The sequence below is a fragment of the Sus scrofa genome, chromosome 3, assembly GCF_000003025.6.
Source record: "Sus scrofa isolate TJ Tabasco breed Duroc chromosome 3, Sscrofa11.1, whole genome shotgun sequence".
Taxonomy (NCBI): Eukaryota; Metazoa; Chordata; class Mammalia; order Artiodactyla; family Suidae; genus Sus; species Sus scrofa.
In genome coordinates this window covers 108,785,274-108,803,328 of record NC_010445.4, presented here as the reverse complement: position 1 = coordinate 108,803,328, position 18,055 = coordinate 108,785,274, and the positions used below count along the sequence as shown (strand labels likewise).

Genomic DNA, 18,055 nt, shown 5'->3' with positions numbered 1-18,055 from the left:
ACCCCTCTCAGAGGGCTTTGGCAATTCTGGGTCTTTTATGGTTCCATATAAAATTTTGGACTAACTAGTTCTAGTTCTGCGAAAAATGTTATGGATAATTTGATAGGAATCACACTAAATCTGCAGATTGCTTTGGGATAGGATGGCCAATTTAACAGTAATAATTCTTCTAATCCCAGGGCATGGGATGTGTTTCCATGTCTTTGAGTCCTTTTTAATTTCCTTTATTAATATTTTACAGTTCTTAGCATATAAGTCTTTCACCTCCTTGCTCAGGTTTATTCCTCCGTTGGTTTTTTTTTTTTTCTGTGTGTGTGTGCTATTTTAATAAAGTTTTTTTTCTTTTTTTTTTCTTTTTTCTTTTTGCTATTTCTTTGGGCAGCTCCCACGGCATATGGAGGTTCCCAGGCTAGGGGTCAGATTGGAGCTGCAGCCACTGGCCTACGCCAGAGCCACAGCACAGCAACGTGGGATCCGAGCCGCGTCTGCAACAGCTCACGGCAACGCCGGATCGTTAACCCACTGAGCAAGGGCAGGGACCGAACCCGCAACCTCATGGTTTCTAGTCAGATTCGTTAACCACTGCGCCACGATGGGAACTCCCAGTTTTTTCTTTTTTTAACATTCCTTTTCAGATATTTCATTTTTAGCATAAATAAATGCAACCATTTTATGAATGTTAATCTTGTATCATGCTGCTTCGCTCAGTTTGTTTACCAGATAGAGTAGTTTTTGTGTGGCGTCCTTAGGGTTTTCTCTATATAGTGTGTCTATACTATAATAGACATTATAGACATTATAGTATATATGGAATATTATATATAGTATTTTACCTCTTCCCTTCCAACTTGGATACTTTTTATTTTTTTCTCTTCTTTAATTGCTGTGGCCAGGACTTCCAGGCTTTCAGCTTTTCTCCATTAAGTATTATATTGGCTGCAGGTGTGTCATAAGTGGGTTTTATTGAGGTAGGTTCCCTTCATACCTACATTGGTAAGAGTTTTTGTCATGAGTAGATGCTGAATTTTGTCAAATTCTTTTTCTGCATCGACTGAGATGATCAGGTGGTTTTTGATGTTTATTTTGCTAATGTGATGTATTACATTGATTAATTTACTTGGTTGTTTATGTGTTGTTGGATTTGATTTGCTAAAACTTTGTTGAGAATTTTTTGCATCTATATTCATCAAAGATAATTGGCCTAAAGTTTTCTTTTTTGGTGGTGTCTTTTTTTTTTTTTTTAATTAGGACCACACCCACGGCACATGGAAGTTCCCAGGCAAGGGGTTGAATCAGAGCTACAGCTGCCAATCTGCACCACAGCCACAGCAACGTGAGATCCCAGCTGTGTTTGTGAGCTACACTGCAGTTCATGGCAATGCCAGATCCTTAACCCACTGAAAGAGGCCAGGGATCAAATCTGCATCCTCATGGATACTAGTTGGATTTGCTTCTGCTGTGCTACAATGGAAACTCCTTTGGTGGTATCTTTGTCTCCTTTTGGTATCATGGTGAGTGTGGCTTCATATACCTTTGGGAGTGTTCCCTCTTTTTCAGTCTCTTGGAAGAATTTGAGAAGGATCGGTGTAAGTTCTTTGCATACTTGGTAGAATTGATGTGTGATGCCATCTGGTCCTGGAATTTTGTTTGTAGGAAGTTTTTTTGTTCGTTTTTTTTAATTACATACTCCACTTATAGTGATTGGTCTATTCAAATTATTTCTTTTTGATTCAATTTCAGTGGTTTGTTTCTAGAATATTGTCTATTTCTTTTAGGTTTTTTGGCATATAATTGTTCATGGTATTCTCTAATTATTTTTTTTTAATTTCTGCATTATCAGTTCAGATTTCTCCTTTTTCATTCCTTATTTTGTTTATTTACATTCTCTCTCTCTTCTTCTTGGTGAGCCTGGCCAGAGGGTTGTCAATTTTGTTACCCCTTCAAAGAGCAAGCTCTTGGTTTTATTGATTTTTTTTCCTATTGTTTTTTAATTTCTATTTTATTTATTTCCTCACTAATCTTTATGGTTTTCTTCCTTCTGCTGACTTTAGGTTTTGTTTGTTCCTCTTTTTCTAATTCTTTTAGGTGGTAGGTTAGATTATTTGAGATTTTTTTCTTGTCTTTTGAGGACTGTGAATTTCCCTCTAAGAACTGCTTTTGTGGCATTCCATAGAGTTTGTATCATTGTGTTTTCATTGTCTTAGGTATTTTTTAATTTCCTTGTTGACCCATTGTTTTTTTTTAGTAGCATGTTTTAGTCTCCATGTAGTCAATTCTTTCTCATTTCTTTTCCTGTGGTTCATTTCTAGTTTATTCCGTCGTGGTCAGAGAAGACATTTGAAATAATTTCTATCCTATTCAATTGGTTTAAGTTAGTTTTGCGCCCTGTCACAGGGACCTTCAGCATTGGCATGCCATGCCCACCTCTGAAGTCCATGATGGCTGCAGTAGCTTGTGCTTGCCCCCATAGCCTGTGTAAGGTGCCCTGCTGCTTCATATCCCATGTGCTTGCTGAGAAAGAAGTTCCTATGGTAGTCCCACTCCCCATCTCTTGTACTCCCCAATGGTGGCATCTTGCCTCAGGGTGGGGTGGGGGTGCCAGGCCTCTTCCTGTACTGTCTAGGCTACTGTGTACCATTCCCTTGCCATCTCAGGGTGTTTCCAAACAGCCAACCCTAGTCCTTTGCCCAGGACTGACCTCTGAAGCCTGAGCCTCAGCACCCAAGTGGCTCAAGCTGGAGTGTGCTGGGTGGTGGCACTAACCATCTGTGTGGCTCTCTGCTCTGCCCTGCCCTCCTCTGACCAGCTGCTGCACTTTTCTTCGAGACTTTGAGGTTCCCTCTCCATCCTAGCTGATCTCTTTCCCCCGCTCCCCACATCACGGAGCCTTATCCTTTCCCTTTTCACAGCTCTCTCCCCAGAGACCTGGTCCTGTTCTGATTCTTTTTCTCTCTTTGCTCTCTCTTTTTTTTTTTTTTTTTTTTTGTCTTACCCAGCTATGTGTAGGATGTCTTGCTATTTTGGAAGTCTGAAGTCTTCTCCCAGGGTTTGGTAGATATTCTGTGAGAATTCTTCTATATGTAGTTTTGTTTTGTTTTTCTGGGTGTTTTTGTTTTTGTTTTTCTGCACCTATGACATATAGAAGCTCCTGGGCCAGGAATAAAATCGTTGCTGCAGCTGTGGCCATGCCAGGTCCTTCACCCACTGTGCCACAATGGGACCTCCATACATAGTTTTTTTTTAATTTATTTGTGGGAGGAGGTGAACTCCATGTCCTCCTCCTTCACGATCTTGATCTGATCTCATATGATGAGCTTGTATTTAATTTGAGGATCGTCTCCATATCTTCCACCAAATTTGTAGCATAGAAAATCTTTCTCCCCACTTTGTGGAGACAACAGAAACTGAGCAGAGGAGAATATCTAAGGTAGCAGAATTTGAAAGCTAAGAATGAACTAAGGACTGGCCTTCTTTTTAGCTTGGCCTCCAGAATAGGCATGTGGGCCTTTTTTTCTTGGTCCTATTTGAAGTCCTGTTGCTCTTTTGTGTCATATATTTTTTAAAAAATTCTCCTTTTGGAAATATAGCAAATACACTGAAACATTAATATAATGTAAAGGCACTTTAATAATTTTAAAGTGTAATTGTCAGCCAGGTCAAGAAATATAATATTAACAGAAGGTCCTCTAGCTTCCCAATCACAACACCTTCGTATTTAGTAGAGGTAGCTACTAATTATCTTGTAAAACAGTTATTTCTTAGCTGTTCTTTATAATTTTACTACCTATGTATTTACCCTAAGAATGTCATAGTTACTGTCTGTTTTAGAAAATTTTATATATGGACAATGTATGTATGCTTGTTTGTTTTGTTTCTATCAATGTGCTTATTTGTTACCCAGATTGCTTTAGATACCCATGGTTCATTTATTTTCATTGTTGTGTCATATTCCATTGTATGGCTATACCATAGTTTATTTTATACTTTGATCAAGGTTTTCATTGTATTACCAAAGAGAACTTTTGATTTTCTTGTCTTTTATCTTCCATGGAATAGTTTTCTCTCCCTTAGTCAAATAATAACTAGTAAATGTATTACTTGTAAATTATTTGAAAATTTAAATGGGTTTTGAAATCAGTAATCAGAACTTCTTACTATCTCTTATTACTCTTTCAAGAGCTTCAGTAATGTACTTTTAAAAAATATTTCATGTATAATTTCTACCTGGCCATCTCTCTCTCTCCCTTTGTTTTTCTTATTTTTATAGCTACACCTGTGGCATATCAAAGTTCTGGGAGCAGAGACTGAATCAGAACCACAGCTGCAGCCTATTGCACATCCATACCCACACTGGATCCAAGCTGCATCTATGACCTACACTGTAGCTTGTAGCAATGCCAGGGATTGAACCCATATCCTCAGAGAGACAACACTGGGTCCTTAACGTTCTGATCCACAATGGGAACTACTGCTTGAACATCTTCTATGTGTCAAGCACTGTTGTAGCTATTAGGGGTGCAGCACTTTAGTAAAAATATATTCTACAGCCACACCAAAGCCAGATCTGAGCCGCATCTGTGACCTGTACCACAGCTCACAGCAATGCTGGATACTTAGCCCACTGAGCGAGGTCTGGGATCCAACCCACATCCTCATGGATCCTAGTCAGATTTGTTTCCACTACAGCACAATGGGAACTCCCTATTCTTTATATACTTAAAAATCAAATACATACATATATTTGTTTTTTTAAAAAAATCATAGTACAGAAAGGTATAAAATGAAAAACTTGACTTTGTTTTCTCAGCCCTATATTCAGTGTTAAATTCCTTGACTATCCTGTTTGTTTAAAGAAATAATAATCTTACATATCTAATAACCTTAAAAATTACACAGTGGAGTGTGTTTCTGATGTGGCACAATGAGTTAATTATCTGGGTTGTCTCTGTGGAGGGGGCTGGTTCGATCCCTGGCTCAGTAGAGTGGGTTAAGGATCCAGCATTACTGCAGCTATGGCATAGGTTGCAGCTCCAGCTCAGATTTGATCCCTGACCCAAGAACTTCCACATGCTGCAGGTGCAGCTGGAAAAGGAAAAAAAAATATTACATGGTGGAATCTTATTATATGCCTTTTGCACTTTTTTCATCTTGTTTTAGTAATCTGTCTTGAAGATTTCAATGAAAGTTATCATTTTTAAATTAGGAAACTGGCAGAAACTTAAATTAGTAGAACTGAAAATAGAAACAGTGTCTTCACATTCTTCCAGATTAACTACTTTTTCCCCATATATTTTAAAAGCAAGAATAATGGGAAGCAATGTGCTTTTTGACTTAATAGAAATCAGATTTATTTATAGGCTGTGAAAAAATTTGCTTATGGGAAATCATGATTTTAAATCGTCTCATATCTATACTGTTTTTTTTCTGTAGGCATTGCTGGAAACCATGTTTGGTGTAAAAGTGATTATAACAGGTGATGCGTTTGTTCCTGGAGAAAGAAGTGTCATTATCATGAATCATCGGACAAGAATGGACTGGATGTTCCTGTGGAATTGTCTGATGAGATATAGCTACCTCAGATTAGAGAAAATTTGCCTCAAAGCCAGTCTCAAAAGTGTTCCTGGATTTGGTAGGTTACTTCACAAATTATTTTAAGTTGTTAATTTATTTTATATGTGATGTACGTACTCTAAATCTACAGAATTATTTACTTAACTCCAGTTACATATTAAAACCACTTACATTTTTTCTTACCTAGCCTAAAATCAGTCACCAGTTTCTTTTTTTCTTAGGGCATAATAGATCATTTTAATCTGTTTTTTGAAACATCTTATGTTGAAAGAGAATAAACCATTCTCAAGGAAGTAGATATGGTCCCAGAGGGACCACAAATTGGAAGGATATGAATTAATAATTTAGTAACTTTTTATTGCATGTCGTGCTTGTAGTAATTTAGACCAGAAACTGGTTTGTGCTGATAAGGTACTTGAAAGGAACTGCTTCATTCACATTCATCTACTAGATATTAACTGAATAACTATTGGTTCCAAGCATTATACTAGGTGCTAGTGTTTCTGAACTTACCTAATCCATCACTTTAAAAGTTTTTTCACTGTGCTTGTTGTATATGAAAATATTAAAATTCCTAGAATTACTTTCCATAGTTAGGAATGCAGCATGTTCGCTGAATGGTGAAACAGTAGAGATATTTCAGCATTCATTGCATCTTAAATCTTAATTGCCCTCCACTCCTTAATTTGAAGTAGGGGTGAGGAACAGACTAAAAATATATTCCAACCAGTTATTCACACATGAGTGTATAAAATACCCACTGTACTCCCTCAGAACCTCATCTATTACATCTGTACTTCTGTGGTTTCCTATGTAATATTTCTTATTTGAATTCTTTGCCCTTGAAATCATGCCCATGTCAGTGTGCTGAAATTGCTTAGGATTTGTGAAGGAAAAAAGTCAAGTATTATCCTCTGGATAGACTAGTTAGAAGTGCTGAGTGTTTGTGTTTTAGTTGCCTTCATGCTTATAGAATTGCCATTGTACTTTAACAGTATTGTGGTCTCAGGATAAGTCAGATTTCTTAAATGGCAACTGACATTCCCTAGAGGAGACATCCCTATAGAACCAGAAGGAAGGTAAAGGCATTTAATGACCTAGTCACAGAATTCATATGGCATCACATCCACAGTACATTATTGATGGAAGTAGTCATTGCCCTAAAGATACTAAAGGAGAAAGCATAGACCTCAGTTCTTGATGGCAGGCTTGCCCAAGATTTTTAGTATTTTTAAAACTGCCACATTCCTTAAAAGACTGATCAAAAATGATGTCTTGTTTATTACTCCTGATATTATATAAAATATAGTGGAATAAGAAAAATATAGTGGAATATAGGAGAATATTATGAACATTATGTAAATGAGCTTGAAAATATATATGAAATCAAATTACATTCATAAAAATGCAGCTGACAAAATCTGAGAACAATGAAAACAAATGAAAAAGGGAATCTAAATAGCCTATGTCTAATAAAGAGATTGAATCCATAATTTAAAAGCCTTCTTACAAAGGTTTTGGGAGGACAGTGGCAGCTGCCTGATTTTCTTCATCCTTAAAAAAAATCAAAAAGCAGAGGAAATGAAATCACATATCACTCATCTCTTCAGCATGACTAGAAGACAAAGCATTTAGAAGGTTATGGTATTAAGTAGCGACATTAAGTCTAAAAGAGTTTTTTTTTTTTTTTCCCTTGCACCATTGCATACCTCTGGGTTCTCAGAATAGAGACAGCCTTAAGAGTAGAGGGGTATGAACAATTTAGAAGAAACACAAAAGCATTCCCAGAAAGATTAAAATCTAATGCTAAATGCCAAAATACTGAACACAGCTGAGGATGTAGTAGTTCATGGCACAAGACGTAGAATAGTGATTATAAAGACAATGAGACCTGAAGTGACAGCCTTAAAAAGCATTGTATCTGAGGGATAGTCAGCTGTATAGTGAAGGGATAACTCCCTTTAGAAGTGTGGCAGTGAAGGAAAACAAGGAAATTAAAGATCCTGCAAGAATAAAAAGAGAAGCAAGAAATCTTTGCTCTCCCAACCATTGCCCCAAATTACCCACTCAAAAATAACCATAAAAGGATTTTATCATGATAAAAGATACTTAAGTAAAGGCTACAACTGAAAAAACAAAACCCAAAAACTTAAGCTATAACACAGCACTCAAACCTCAATGAATTATCATCAAATAAGCATTTGGAGATATTAAGAAAGATACTTTTGAGTGAGAAATACAAAGAACAGTAATGGACAAGACAACAAGAAGAAATGTAATAACAGTTAATAGAATTCAAGAAAAGAATAATAAAAGCAGGAGTTCCTGTCGTGGCGCAGTGGTTGACGAATCCGACTAGGAACCATGAGGTTGCGGGTTCAGTCCCTGCCCTTGCTCAGTGGGTTAACGATCCGGCGTTGCCGTGAGCTGTGGTGTAGGTTGCAGACGCAGCTCAGATCCTGCGTTGCTGTGGCTCTGGCGTAGGCCGGCGGCTGCAGCTCCAATCTGACCCCTAACCTGGGAATCTCCATATGCCGCGGGAGCGGCCCAAAGAAATAGCAAAAAGACAAAAAAAAAAAAAAAAATAATAATAAAAGCAAAATCATATGAGAAATGAAGAGTAAATTATGAGGTGACCAAGCAGAAATAGATAAAGTGAAAATTTATTAAAGAGCATTACTGGAAAACAGAATGAAAAGGAGGGAAAAGAAGGAAAAAAATTGTCAAAGAAAGTTGAAATGGAACTTCAACTGTAACATCTATATAACTCGAGCTGCTAAAGAAGACAATCAAAACAATGTAACTTAAATAAGGATGGCATTTCAAAGTATAAGCCAGCAAAACATCTTAGGCATAAAAGATGACTAGAGGTGCATTTCCAGCATGAGGAACCTTTAGACTTACTCCCCAGAGAAACTGGTAAAAATTCTAAAATAATAGTCATTTAAAAGCTCTAGAAAATGGTCCCAAGGACATATAACCAATGAGGAAACATTAATTCCAGAATATTTACCAAGATTTGTTAAGAACAAGAAAATCTGTGGTATTTGAAATAAGACACACTCCTTTCCTCCCACCTCCTAGTATAGCCAGACAGAAACTCAGCTCCACAATGGTGCAGCCAAGAACACAGGGTGACCCACCATCAGGAGGAGTCTGACAACTCTGAGCTTCTCCCTCAGGACTGAAAGTTTTGAACCCCACATCTGGAATCTCAACTTTTAATACCTAAACCTTCAAAACATCTAGGTTTGAAATCCAAGGGGCTTGCAACCACAAGATCCACAGGCTTTAGCAAACCGAGAAATAGTTTTTACAGGCTCCTGTATACTCACCTAGCTATACTCTAGGACCCAGTGCAGAGGCAGCTGATTGAAAAATGCCCAGTCTTTCTGTGAAAGAGGGCTATTTGTCTATATTCCTGACTGTGGCCTGAGGGGCAGGTTTCAAATTAAACACATATCTAAGAGCAGATTGTAATCTTTTCCAGAAAGCTGGAATTGGGTGTATCTTGCAGTCTCCCTGGCCTACTCTACGTGTCCAAGAAAGGAGCTTGTACGCTTGTCTGGTACTCTGAATTTTCTGGCTGTTACCCAGAGAACACATCTCTTGATAATCTGGCTTTTGTAGTCATAGGGCTTGTGTTCATGTGTTTAGTAGGATAGTAGCAAACAAAAAAACAATCTTTAACCAACTGCTGCTCTAGGACTCAGCACAGAGGGAACAGACAAAAAGCCCATCTCCTGAAAGAAGTGTATTTGAAAACTTTAAAAGCAGTTGCCTGAGGATATGACTTCCAGTCAGCATGAATCAGGGTGCCAAGATCCTCCCCATGGGCACATCCTCAACCACTGGGAGCCGCTAAGCATAAAGTAGGCTGCTTGAACAATCACAAAGATTTAAGAGACAACCAAGAACTAGGACAGGGTTGAATAATAAATTTCATTTCCTACAGAAGGAAACTCCTCCAAGATTGGGTGCATGGAAACCAACACAGAGAGTCAAGGAACATCAAGAAACAGGAATATTTTCCAAATGACTGAGCAAGATAAAACCTTAGGGGAAAAAGCCTTAATAAAACAGAGACGAATGATTTATCTGATTAAAGAGTTCAAAATAACAGTATGAAAGATGCTCATTGAGCTGAGGAGACACTATACTACATGAACAAAGTGAGGAGGTTTAAAAAAGACAGAAAATATAAGAAAGAAGTCATATAGAACTAAAGAATACAGTAACTGAACTAAAAACAGAGATGTTTTAACAGATTAGATGCAGAAGTAGAAAGGATCAGTGAACTTGAAGACAGGGCAGTAGAACTTATCCAATCAGAGCAGCTAACAGAAAAAAAAAAAAAAGTGAAGATAACTTAAGGGAATTATAGGACAATATCAACTGATCTTATGTTTGCATTATAAGGGTCCCAGAGAGACAAGAGAAAGAGAAAGGGGCAGAAAACTTATTTGAAGAAACAATGGCTAAAAACTACCCCTGGATGCCCAGAGCATTCCAAATAAAATGAACATAAAGAGACCCACACCAAGACACATAATTCAAGTATCAAAATATAAAGACATGAAGAGAATTTTAAAAACAGTAAGAGAAAACTTGTTGTATATAAAGGAATCCTCCACAAGACATCAGCATATATTTCAGCAGAAACTTTGCAGACCACAAGTGAGTAGCATGCCCTATTCAAAATACTGAAAGAAAAAAAGAAAAAAAAAAACCTGCCAATCAAGAAAACTTTACCTGGCAAAGTTGTCTTTCAGAATTAAAGGAGAGAAAGAGTTTTCTGGACAAGTAAAAACTCAAGAAGTTAATCACCTCCAGACTGGCCTTACAAAGAAATGTTTAAGGGACTTCTTTAAGCTGAAAAGAAAAGGTGTTAATTAGTACCAGGAAACATACGAAAGTATAAATATCCTTGTTAAAGGTAAATATATAGTAAAATTCAGAATAATCTAGTGTAGTGAAGGTTGTGTATTAATCTAAGGCTGGGATAAACTTTAAATGAAAAACATATTAAAAAATTGTTAAAACTACAATAATTTTTTAGGGATTCAGAATATAAAAAGTTGTAAATTATGACATCGAAAACATAAAACATGGGAGTGTATTAAAAATGTATAGCTTTAGAATTTATTCCAACTTAAGTTATTATCAACTTAAAATTGACAGTTATAAATATGTTGTGTTAGGTAAGTCTCAAGATAACCACAAAGCTAAAAACTGTAGTAGATGTATAAATGATAGAACTATGCCATTACAGAAATCATCAAATCACAAAGAGAGCAAGAGAAGAAGAAAGGAACAAAGGAACTGCAAAACAGCCACAAACAATTAACCAAGTGACAGTACCATACATAGCTATCAATAATACTTTAAATGTAAATGGATTAAATTCTTCAATCAAAAGACATAGAGCAGCTGATGGATTAAAAAACAAGATCTATCTTTATGGTACCTGCAAGAGACCCACTTCAGATCTAATGACACACAGAATGAAAGTGAATGGATGGAAAAAGATATTCCGTGCAAATGAAAACCAGAAGAAAGCTGAGGTAGTTATGCTTAATATCAGCCAAAATGGACTTTAAGACAAAAATCTATGATAGAAGACAAGGTTGTTATATAATGATGAAGGAGTCAATCTAGTAAGAGGATATATCATGTGTAAATAGTTGTGTACCCAGCATAGAAGCACCTAAATACATAAACACATATTAACAGACCTAAAGGGAGAAATAACAATATAGTAATAGTAGAGGCCTTAATAGGCCACTTTCAAGAATGGATGATCATCCTGAGAGAATATCAATAAGGAAACATGGATCTTAAATCCAAAAGGTCTGATATGTAGTTGAGATTAATAGGCATGTACAGAACATTCTATCCAAAACAACAAAATAGGCAGTTCCCATTTTGGCACAGCAGAAATGAATCTGACTAGTATCCATGAGGATGTGGGTTCAATCCCTGGCCTCAGTCAGTGGGTTGGGGATCCAGTGTTGCTGTGAGCTGTGGTGTAGGTTGCAGATATGGCTCAGACCCCATGTTGCTGTGGCATAGGCCAGCAGCTGCAGCTCTGATTCGACCCCTAGCCTGGAAACTTCCATATGTCATGGGTGTAGCCCTTAAAAAAAAGAGTTCCTGTCATGGCGCAGTGGTTAGCGAATCCAACTAGGAGCCATGAGGTTGCAGGTTCGGTCCCTGCCCTTGCTCAGTGGGTTGACGATCTGGCGTTGCCATGAACTGTGGTGTGGGTTGCAGACACGGCTCAGATCACGCGTTGCTGTGGCTCTGGTGTAGGCCGGGGGCTGTGGCTCCGATTCGACCCCTAGCTTGGGAACCTCCATATGCCGTGGGAGCGGCCCAAAGAAATAGCAAAAAGACAAAAAACAAAAAAAACAAAAAAACAAAACCAAAAAACAAACAAAACCCCAAAACAACAAAATACATTTTTTTCAGGTTCATCTTGAATATAGGTCATATGTTAGGCCTCAAAACAAGCAAATTTAATTTTATTAAGAAAATTAAAATCATGTCAAGGAATCTTTTCTTTTCTTTTTTTTTTTTTTGGCATTTCTTGGGCTGCTCTCGCGGCATATGGAGGTTCCCAGGCTAGGGGTCTAATCGGAGCTGTAGCCACCAGCCTATGCCAGAGGCACAGCAACGCAGGATCCGAGCCGCGTCTGCAACCTACATCACAGCTCACAGCAACGCCGGATCGTTAACCCACTGAGCAAGGCCAGGGATCGAACCCGCAACCTCATGGTTCCTAGTCGGATTCGTTAACCACTGCGCCATGACGGGAACTCCAAGGAATCTTTTCTAATCACAGTGTTATGAAATTATAAATCAGTTACAAGAAGAAGACTGGAAAAAACAAGTGTGTGGAGATTAAATAACATACTATCAAAAAACCATGAGTCAAAGAAGAAATCAAAAGATAAATTAAACAGCAACATGAACCAAATGGAAATGGAAATATAACAAATCAAAACTTAAGGGATACAGCAGAAGCAGTTCTAGGAGAGTTCATAGTGATAGGATCTCAAATAAACAACCTATCTTTACACCTTAAACAACCTATCTTTACACCTCAAGGAACTAGAAAAAGAAGAACAAATGAGGCCTAAAGTTAGAGGGACAGCAATAACAAAAATTAGGCAGAAATAAATGAAAGAAAGACTAAAAAGACAATAGAAAAGACCAGTGAAAACCCAATGGGTTTTTTGAAAAGATAAACAAAATTGACAAACCTTTAGGTAGACTCATCAAGGAAGAGAGAGGAGCCAAATAAATAAATCAGAAATGAAAGATGTACAACTGACACCACAGAAATCCAAAGAAGACTGCTGTAAACAATCATACGCCAATAAATTGGACAACATTAAAAAAAAAATCAATACATTCCTAGAAACAAACAGCCTGGCAAGATTGAATCACTAGGAAATAGAAAGTCTGAACAGACGCATTACTACTAATGAGATTGAATCAGTAATCATAAATCTCCCAGCAAATAAAAGTCCAGGAGGAGAGGGCTTCGGTGGTGTATTCTGTCCAACAATTAAATAATATTTACCCTTGTCAACCCCTTCCAAAAAACAGAAGATTTCCAAAGTTATTTTACGATTCCAGCATCACTCTGACACCAAAACCAGACAAAGATGTCACACGAAAGGAAAATTTCAGGCCAGTATCCTGATGAACATAGATGTAAAAATCCTCAACAGAATATTAGCAAACCGAATTTAGCAATACATTAAAAGGATAGTACACTGTGAACTTAATGGGATTTATCCTAGGAATGTAAAACAGTTCAGCTTCTACAAATCAGTGAGAAATACTTCAATGACAAAAGGAAGAATAAAAATTATTCCTCAGTAGATGCAATAACAAAAAGCAATTGAACAAATTTAACCCATAAATGTTGAAAACTTTCAACAAGGAAGGTATCAATAGGGCACATATTTCAACATATTAAAGGCCATTTATAACAAACCCATAGCTAATATCAGACTTAATGGTGATGAAAAGCTGAAAGCTTCTCTTCTAAATTCAGGAACAAGACAAGGATGCCCACACTCTACTCTTATTAACTGTAATATTGGAACTCCTAGCCAGAGCAATGAGGTGAAAACAAAAATTAGATAGCATCTGAAATGGAAAAAAAGGAACAAAACTGTCACTATTTGCAGATGACATGATATTATATATGGAAAACTCTGAAGACTCCACCATAAACCTATTAGAACTAGTGAATGAATTCAGTGTCTTGCACAATAAAAAAATTAATATACAAAAATCTGTTGCATTGTTATGTACTAATAACAGACTATCAGATATTAAGAAAACAGTCCTATTTACAGTTGCATCAGCGAATAAAACAGGAATCAGTTTAACCAAGGAGGTGAAATATTTGTACTCTGAAATCTATACAATATTATGCAAGAAGCTGAAGAAGACAAATAGATATTCTGTGCTATGGATTAGAAGAATTAATACTGTTTAAAAGTCCATACTATCCAAAGTAATCTACAGATCCAGTGCAATCCTTATCAAAATTCTGATGGCTTCTTTTGATGAAAATGAAACGAACAGTCCTAAAATTTGTGTGAAACCACAAAGACTCAAAATAGCCAAAGTAGTCTTGAGAAAGAAGAACAAAGCTAGAGGTATAATGCTTCCTGATTTCAAACTTTATTTACAAAACAATTGTAATCAGAATAGTATGGCATTGGCATAAAAACAGACACATAGGTCAGTGCAGCATAGGAATAAACCCACACCCATGTATGGTCAGTTAATTCATGACAAAAGAGCCAAGAGTATACAATGAAGAAGTGATGGTCTTTTCAATAAATGGTGTTGTGTAAACTGTCTTATACCTTATACAAAAATTAAGAATTAAAGACCTGAACATAAGACCTGAAACCTTAAAAATTTTAGAATAAAAGATAGGTGGACTTTGAAGGCATCATGCTAAGTGAAGAGTCAGAGAAAAGCAAATACCATGTGATCTCATATGTGGAGTCTCCCAAAGTAAAATAAAACAATACAAAACCAAAAAATCTGAACTCAATAGATACAGAGAACAGATGGTGGTTGTCATAGGCCAGGATTCGGGTGTGAGCAGACTTGGTGAAATTAGTCAAAAGGCACAAACTTCCAGTCATAAAATGTAACAAGTTATGGGGACATAATATACACTAAGTGACTATAGTTAATAAAACCATTGCATATTTGACAGTTGCTGAGAGTAGATTTTAAGAGTTCTCAACATAAGAAATTGTAACTGTGTGGTGATGGATGTTAACTTAGACATATTGTGGTCATCATTTTGTGACAGATACATCATGAAATGGAGTCATTTTCTTGTACATCTAAAACTAATATTATGTATCAGTTACATCTCAATTTTTTTAAAAAAGTAGTACAGCTTTATTGGGCGGTTGGAGGTTTAAAGTAAGTGCTAGTAGAGTGTTATTTGCTACTGCCAGTTATTTCTGTAGTTCCCTTTGGAACATCTAGCCTCCCACCTTTCACCTTCCAGGGATCCATATTAGATTTCTGGTTTTTCCAGTGTCTCACAGACCCTCCTTTTCTTTCTCTGACCACCTGAGCTTTACTTCCTCTTACTCTGCACTGGTATAGTAATAATTTCTTAACATTGTTAAACTGTCTCCTTTCTTGTCTTGAGTTCTTGTGTAAATATTTCATAATTAGCTTTCCCATTTTCTCATTTTCTGTTCCCAAGAGTTAAAAATCTCCTTACAGACTGTCTTTCACATTATAGGCTCTTATTATTTGTAGACTTAATAGTATTTCATGACAATGTACATGATTAATAAGAAGAGATTCTGGATTGAAGAAAAAAGACTGAGTTTAGAACCTTTAAAGAGAATAAGTGCAAAGTAAATTAAGCAAAGCAAAAGCATTGACAGGAAAAACAAAAGTGTTTGGAAGTGGAGCATTGAAGCTGGGAGTTTGCAGGGGGAAATGAAAGAAAGAGAAAAGAATGGATATGTCTTAGTGGTCAGCTCTGCCCTTCTTCAGACTATGCTAGACTTAGCTTGTTGACAATTTGGCATGATCTTCAGTGTACTTAATGTTGCTATTTATAATTATTTCTAACTAAATGTTTGCTTACCGGAGTTTGGAATTAAAATAATCTGGTTGTTTTAGTTCACTTATGAATGACTAAAGGGAAATAATATTTTATGTATGTAGTGCCAGTTTGGCGAATGGAGGAGAGTTTAGAATTTGAAAGTTTTTTCTTAAAGTATGGTTAGCAGATTTACCTAACAGATTGGTAAAGAAACCATTAAGAAGTATTCAGATTCCAGTTCAAGTTATAAAGAGTTTTGGTAAGCTAATTAAACTTTTTGGAGTCTGCTAAGGTATTTGAAAGTAGGTTTTAAGGGAAAAAAGTCTGATGGTTAAATTTTAGCTTTTTCTAATGGGGATATACACAAAGTTTTTTATTTTCAGTCAATTTTGTAACCACTTAGTAACAATGAAGGAGATACTAAACCCGGAGGTGTCATAAAAAGTTCGTTTGCATGGTGCTCCTGCACCAGAAAATTCGTGTGCCATTTGGCCCACCCAGCTCATGGCTTCTTGGCTTTTCTTCGATTGTTAATTTATCATTAAATTAAAGGGTTTGAAACTTTTAGAAAGCACAAGAGGAGTAAACATTAGAGATAGTGATTTTAAAGTGGCCATTCAGGGAGTTCCCGTCTTGGTGCAGCCGAAATGAATCACACTAGGAACCATGAGGTTGCGTGTTCGATTCATGGCCTTGCTGAGTGGGTCAAGGATCCAGCTTTGCCGTGAGCTGTGGTGTAGGTCACAGATGCAGCTTGGATCTGGCATTGCTGTGGCTGTGGTGTAGGCCAGCAGCAAGAGCTCTTATTAGACCCCTAGCCTGGGAACCTCCATGTGCCGCAAGTGCAGCCCTAAAAAGACAAAAGACCAAAAAGAAGAAAAAGTGGCCATTCCACTAAAATTCTCCCTGATATGACCTCATGATTTCAAGGTGTAAAATGTCATAATTGTGCAGTTCTCAAACTGCAACAGAAGGTAGTGGCAAAAACTAGGAACAGTCACAAGTTGTGCAGTATATCTAGACGGTTCAGAATTGAAATCAGGGAGAAGTCAGAAGTAACACTGTAGCCTCTGATGGATGCTTTTGTCTACTCTGAGTTTGTTCAGTCATGCAAAGTCTGAGTGTATACTCAAAGGCCAGTAGTAGTCCTGCTTTAACAGAAATAATTGAAACTGGGTCAGAGGCTGTTAAAGTCCAGCCTCTCTGAGCATATTACCTGTCTGCCAAAATATTAAAATATAGATGGGATTAAGATAGCGGAATAGAAGGGCTGGAGCTCAACTTCTCTCCAAAAAACAACAAAATTCACAACTAAAGACAGCACTCTTCACCAAAATGGACTGGAAACCTTAAAAAAGATACCCTACTCCAGAAGAAAAAGAGGAGGCCACATCAAGAGTAGGAGGGGCGATTTCGTGATATAAACAACCCCATACCTCCTGGGTGGGAAGCTCCACAGACTGGAAACTAACTGGTTCACAGAGACTCACCTACAGGAGTGACAGTTCTGAGCCAAACATCAAACTCTCACGTGTGGGGATCTGGCACAGGGAGAAAGAGCCCCTGGAGCATCTGGCATTGAAGGCCAGTGGGGCTTGTGTGCAAGAGCTCTACGGGACTGGGGGAAATGGAGACCCCATTCTTAAAAGGCACACACAAATTTTCACATGCACTGAGTCCCAGGGCAAAGCAAAGTCTCCAACGGAATCTGGGTCAGACCTGACCGCAGTTCTTGGAGGACATCCTGGGAAAACAGGGGTGAACGTGGCTTGTTGTGAGGGAAGGACATTGAAAGCAAAGCTCTCGGGAATATTCAGCAGCAGTGCCTTTCTCTGGAGGTGGCCATTTTGGGAAAATCTGGCCCCACCTGTCAGCCAGCTGCTGAGAAGCCCCAGGGCAAAGAACAATCCAGGTGGGATCACAGCCCCACCCCTCAGTAAACAGGCTACCTAAAGACCCCTCAGGCACACAGCTGCCTCTAATCCCATCCAGAGACTAAGCCACACCCACCAGAGGGATTAGAATTGGCTCCACCTACCAGGGGACAGGAATCAGCCCCTCCCATCAGGAAGCCTACACCAAGCCCCCATACTGACTTCAGCCACAGGGGGGCAGACATCAGAAGTAAGAGAGGCTACAACTCTATTATCTGTAAGAAGGTCACCACACCAAAAACCTATAAAAATGAAAAGACAGAGAACTATAACTCAGATGAGGGAGAAAGGAAAAACCCCTGAAAAACAGCTAAGCCATGAGGAGATTCTCAGCCTCCAGGAAAAAGACTTTAGACTGTTGATGCTGAAGATGATGCAAGACATTGGAAATAAACTGGAGGCAAAGATGGATAACTTACAGGAATCATTGACCAAA

At 37.7% G+C, this 18,055-nt stretch overlaps 1 protein-coding gene across 1 annotated transcript in view; it reads left to right on the top strand.

Moving 5' to 3' along the window:
- Positions 1-18,055, top strand: part of LCLAT1 (lysocardiolipin acyltransferase 1) — a gene marked incomplete at its 5' end in the record, with an annotated part of 119,253 nt that overhangs the window by 10,297 nt on the left and 90,901 nt on the right. Inside the window, 1 exon segment of the mRNA NM_001142845.1 lies at positions 5,431-5,629. Within this exon segment, the coding sequence (NP_001136317.1) occupies positions 5,431-5,629 (199 nt within the window).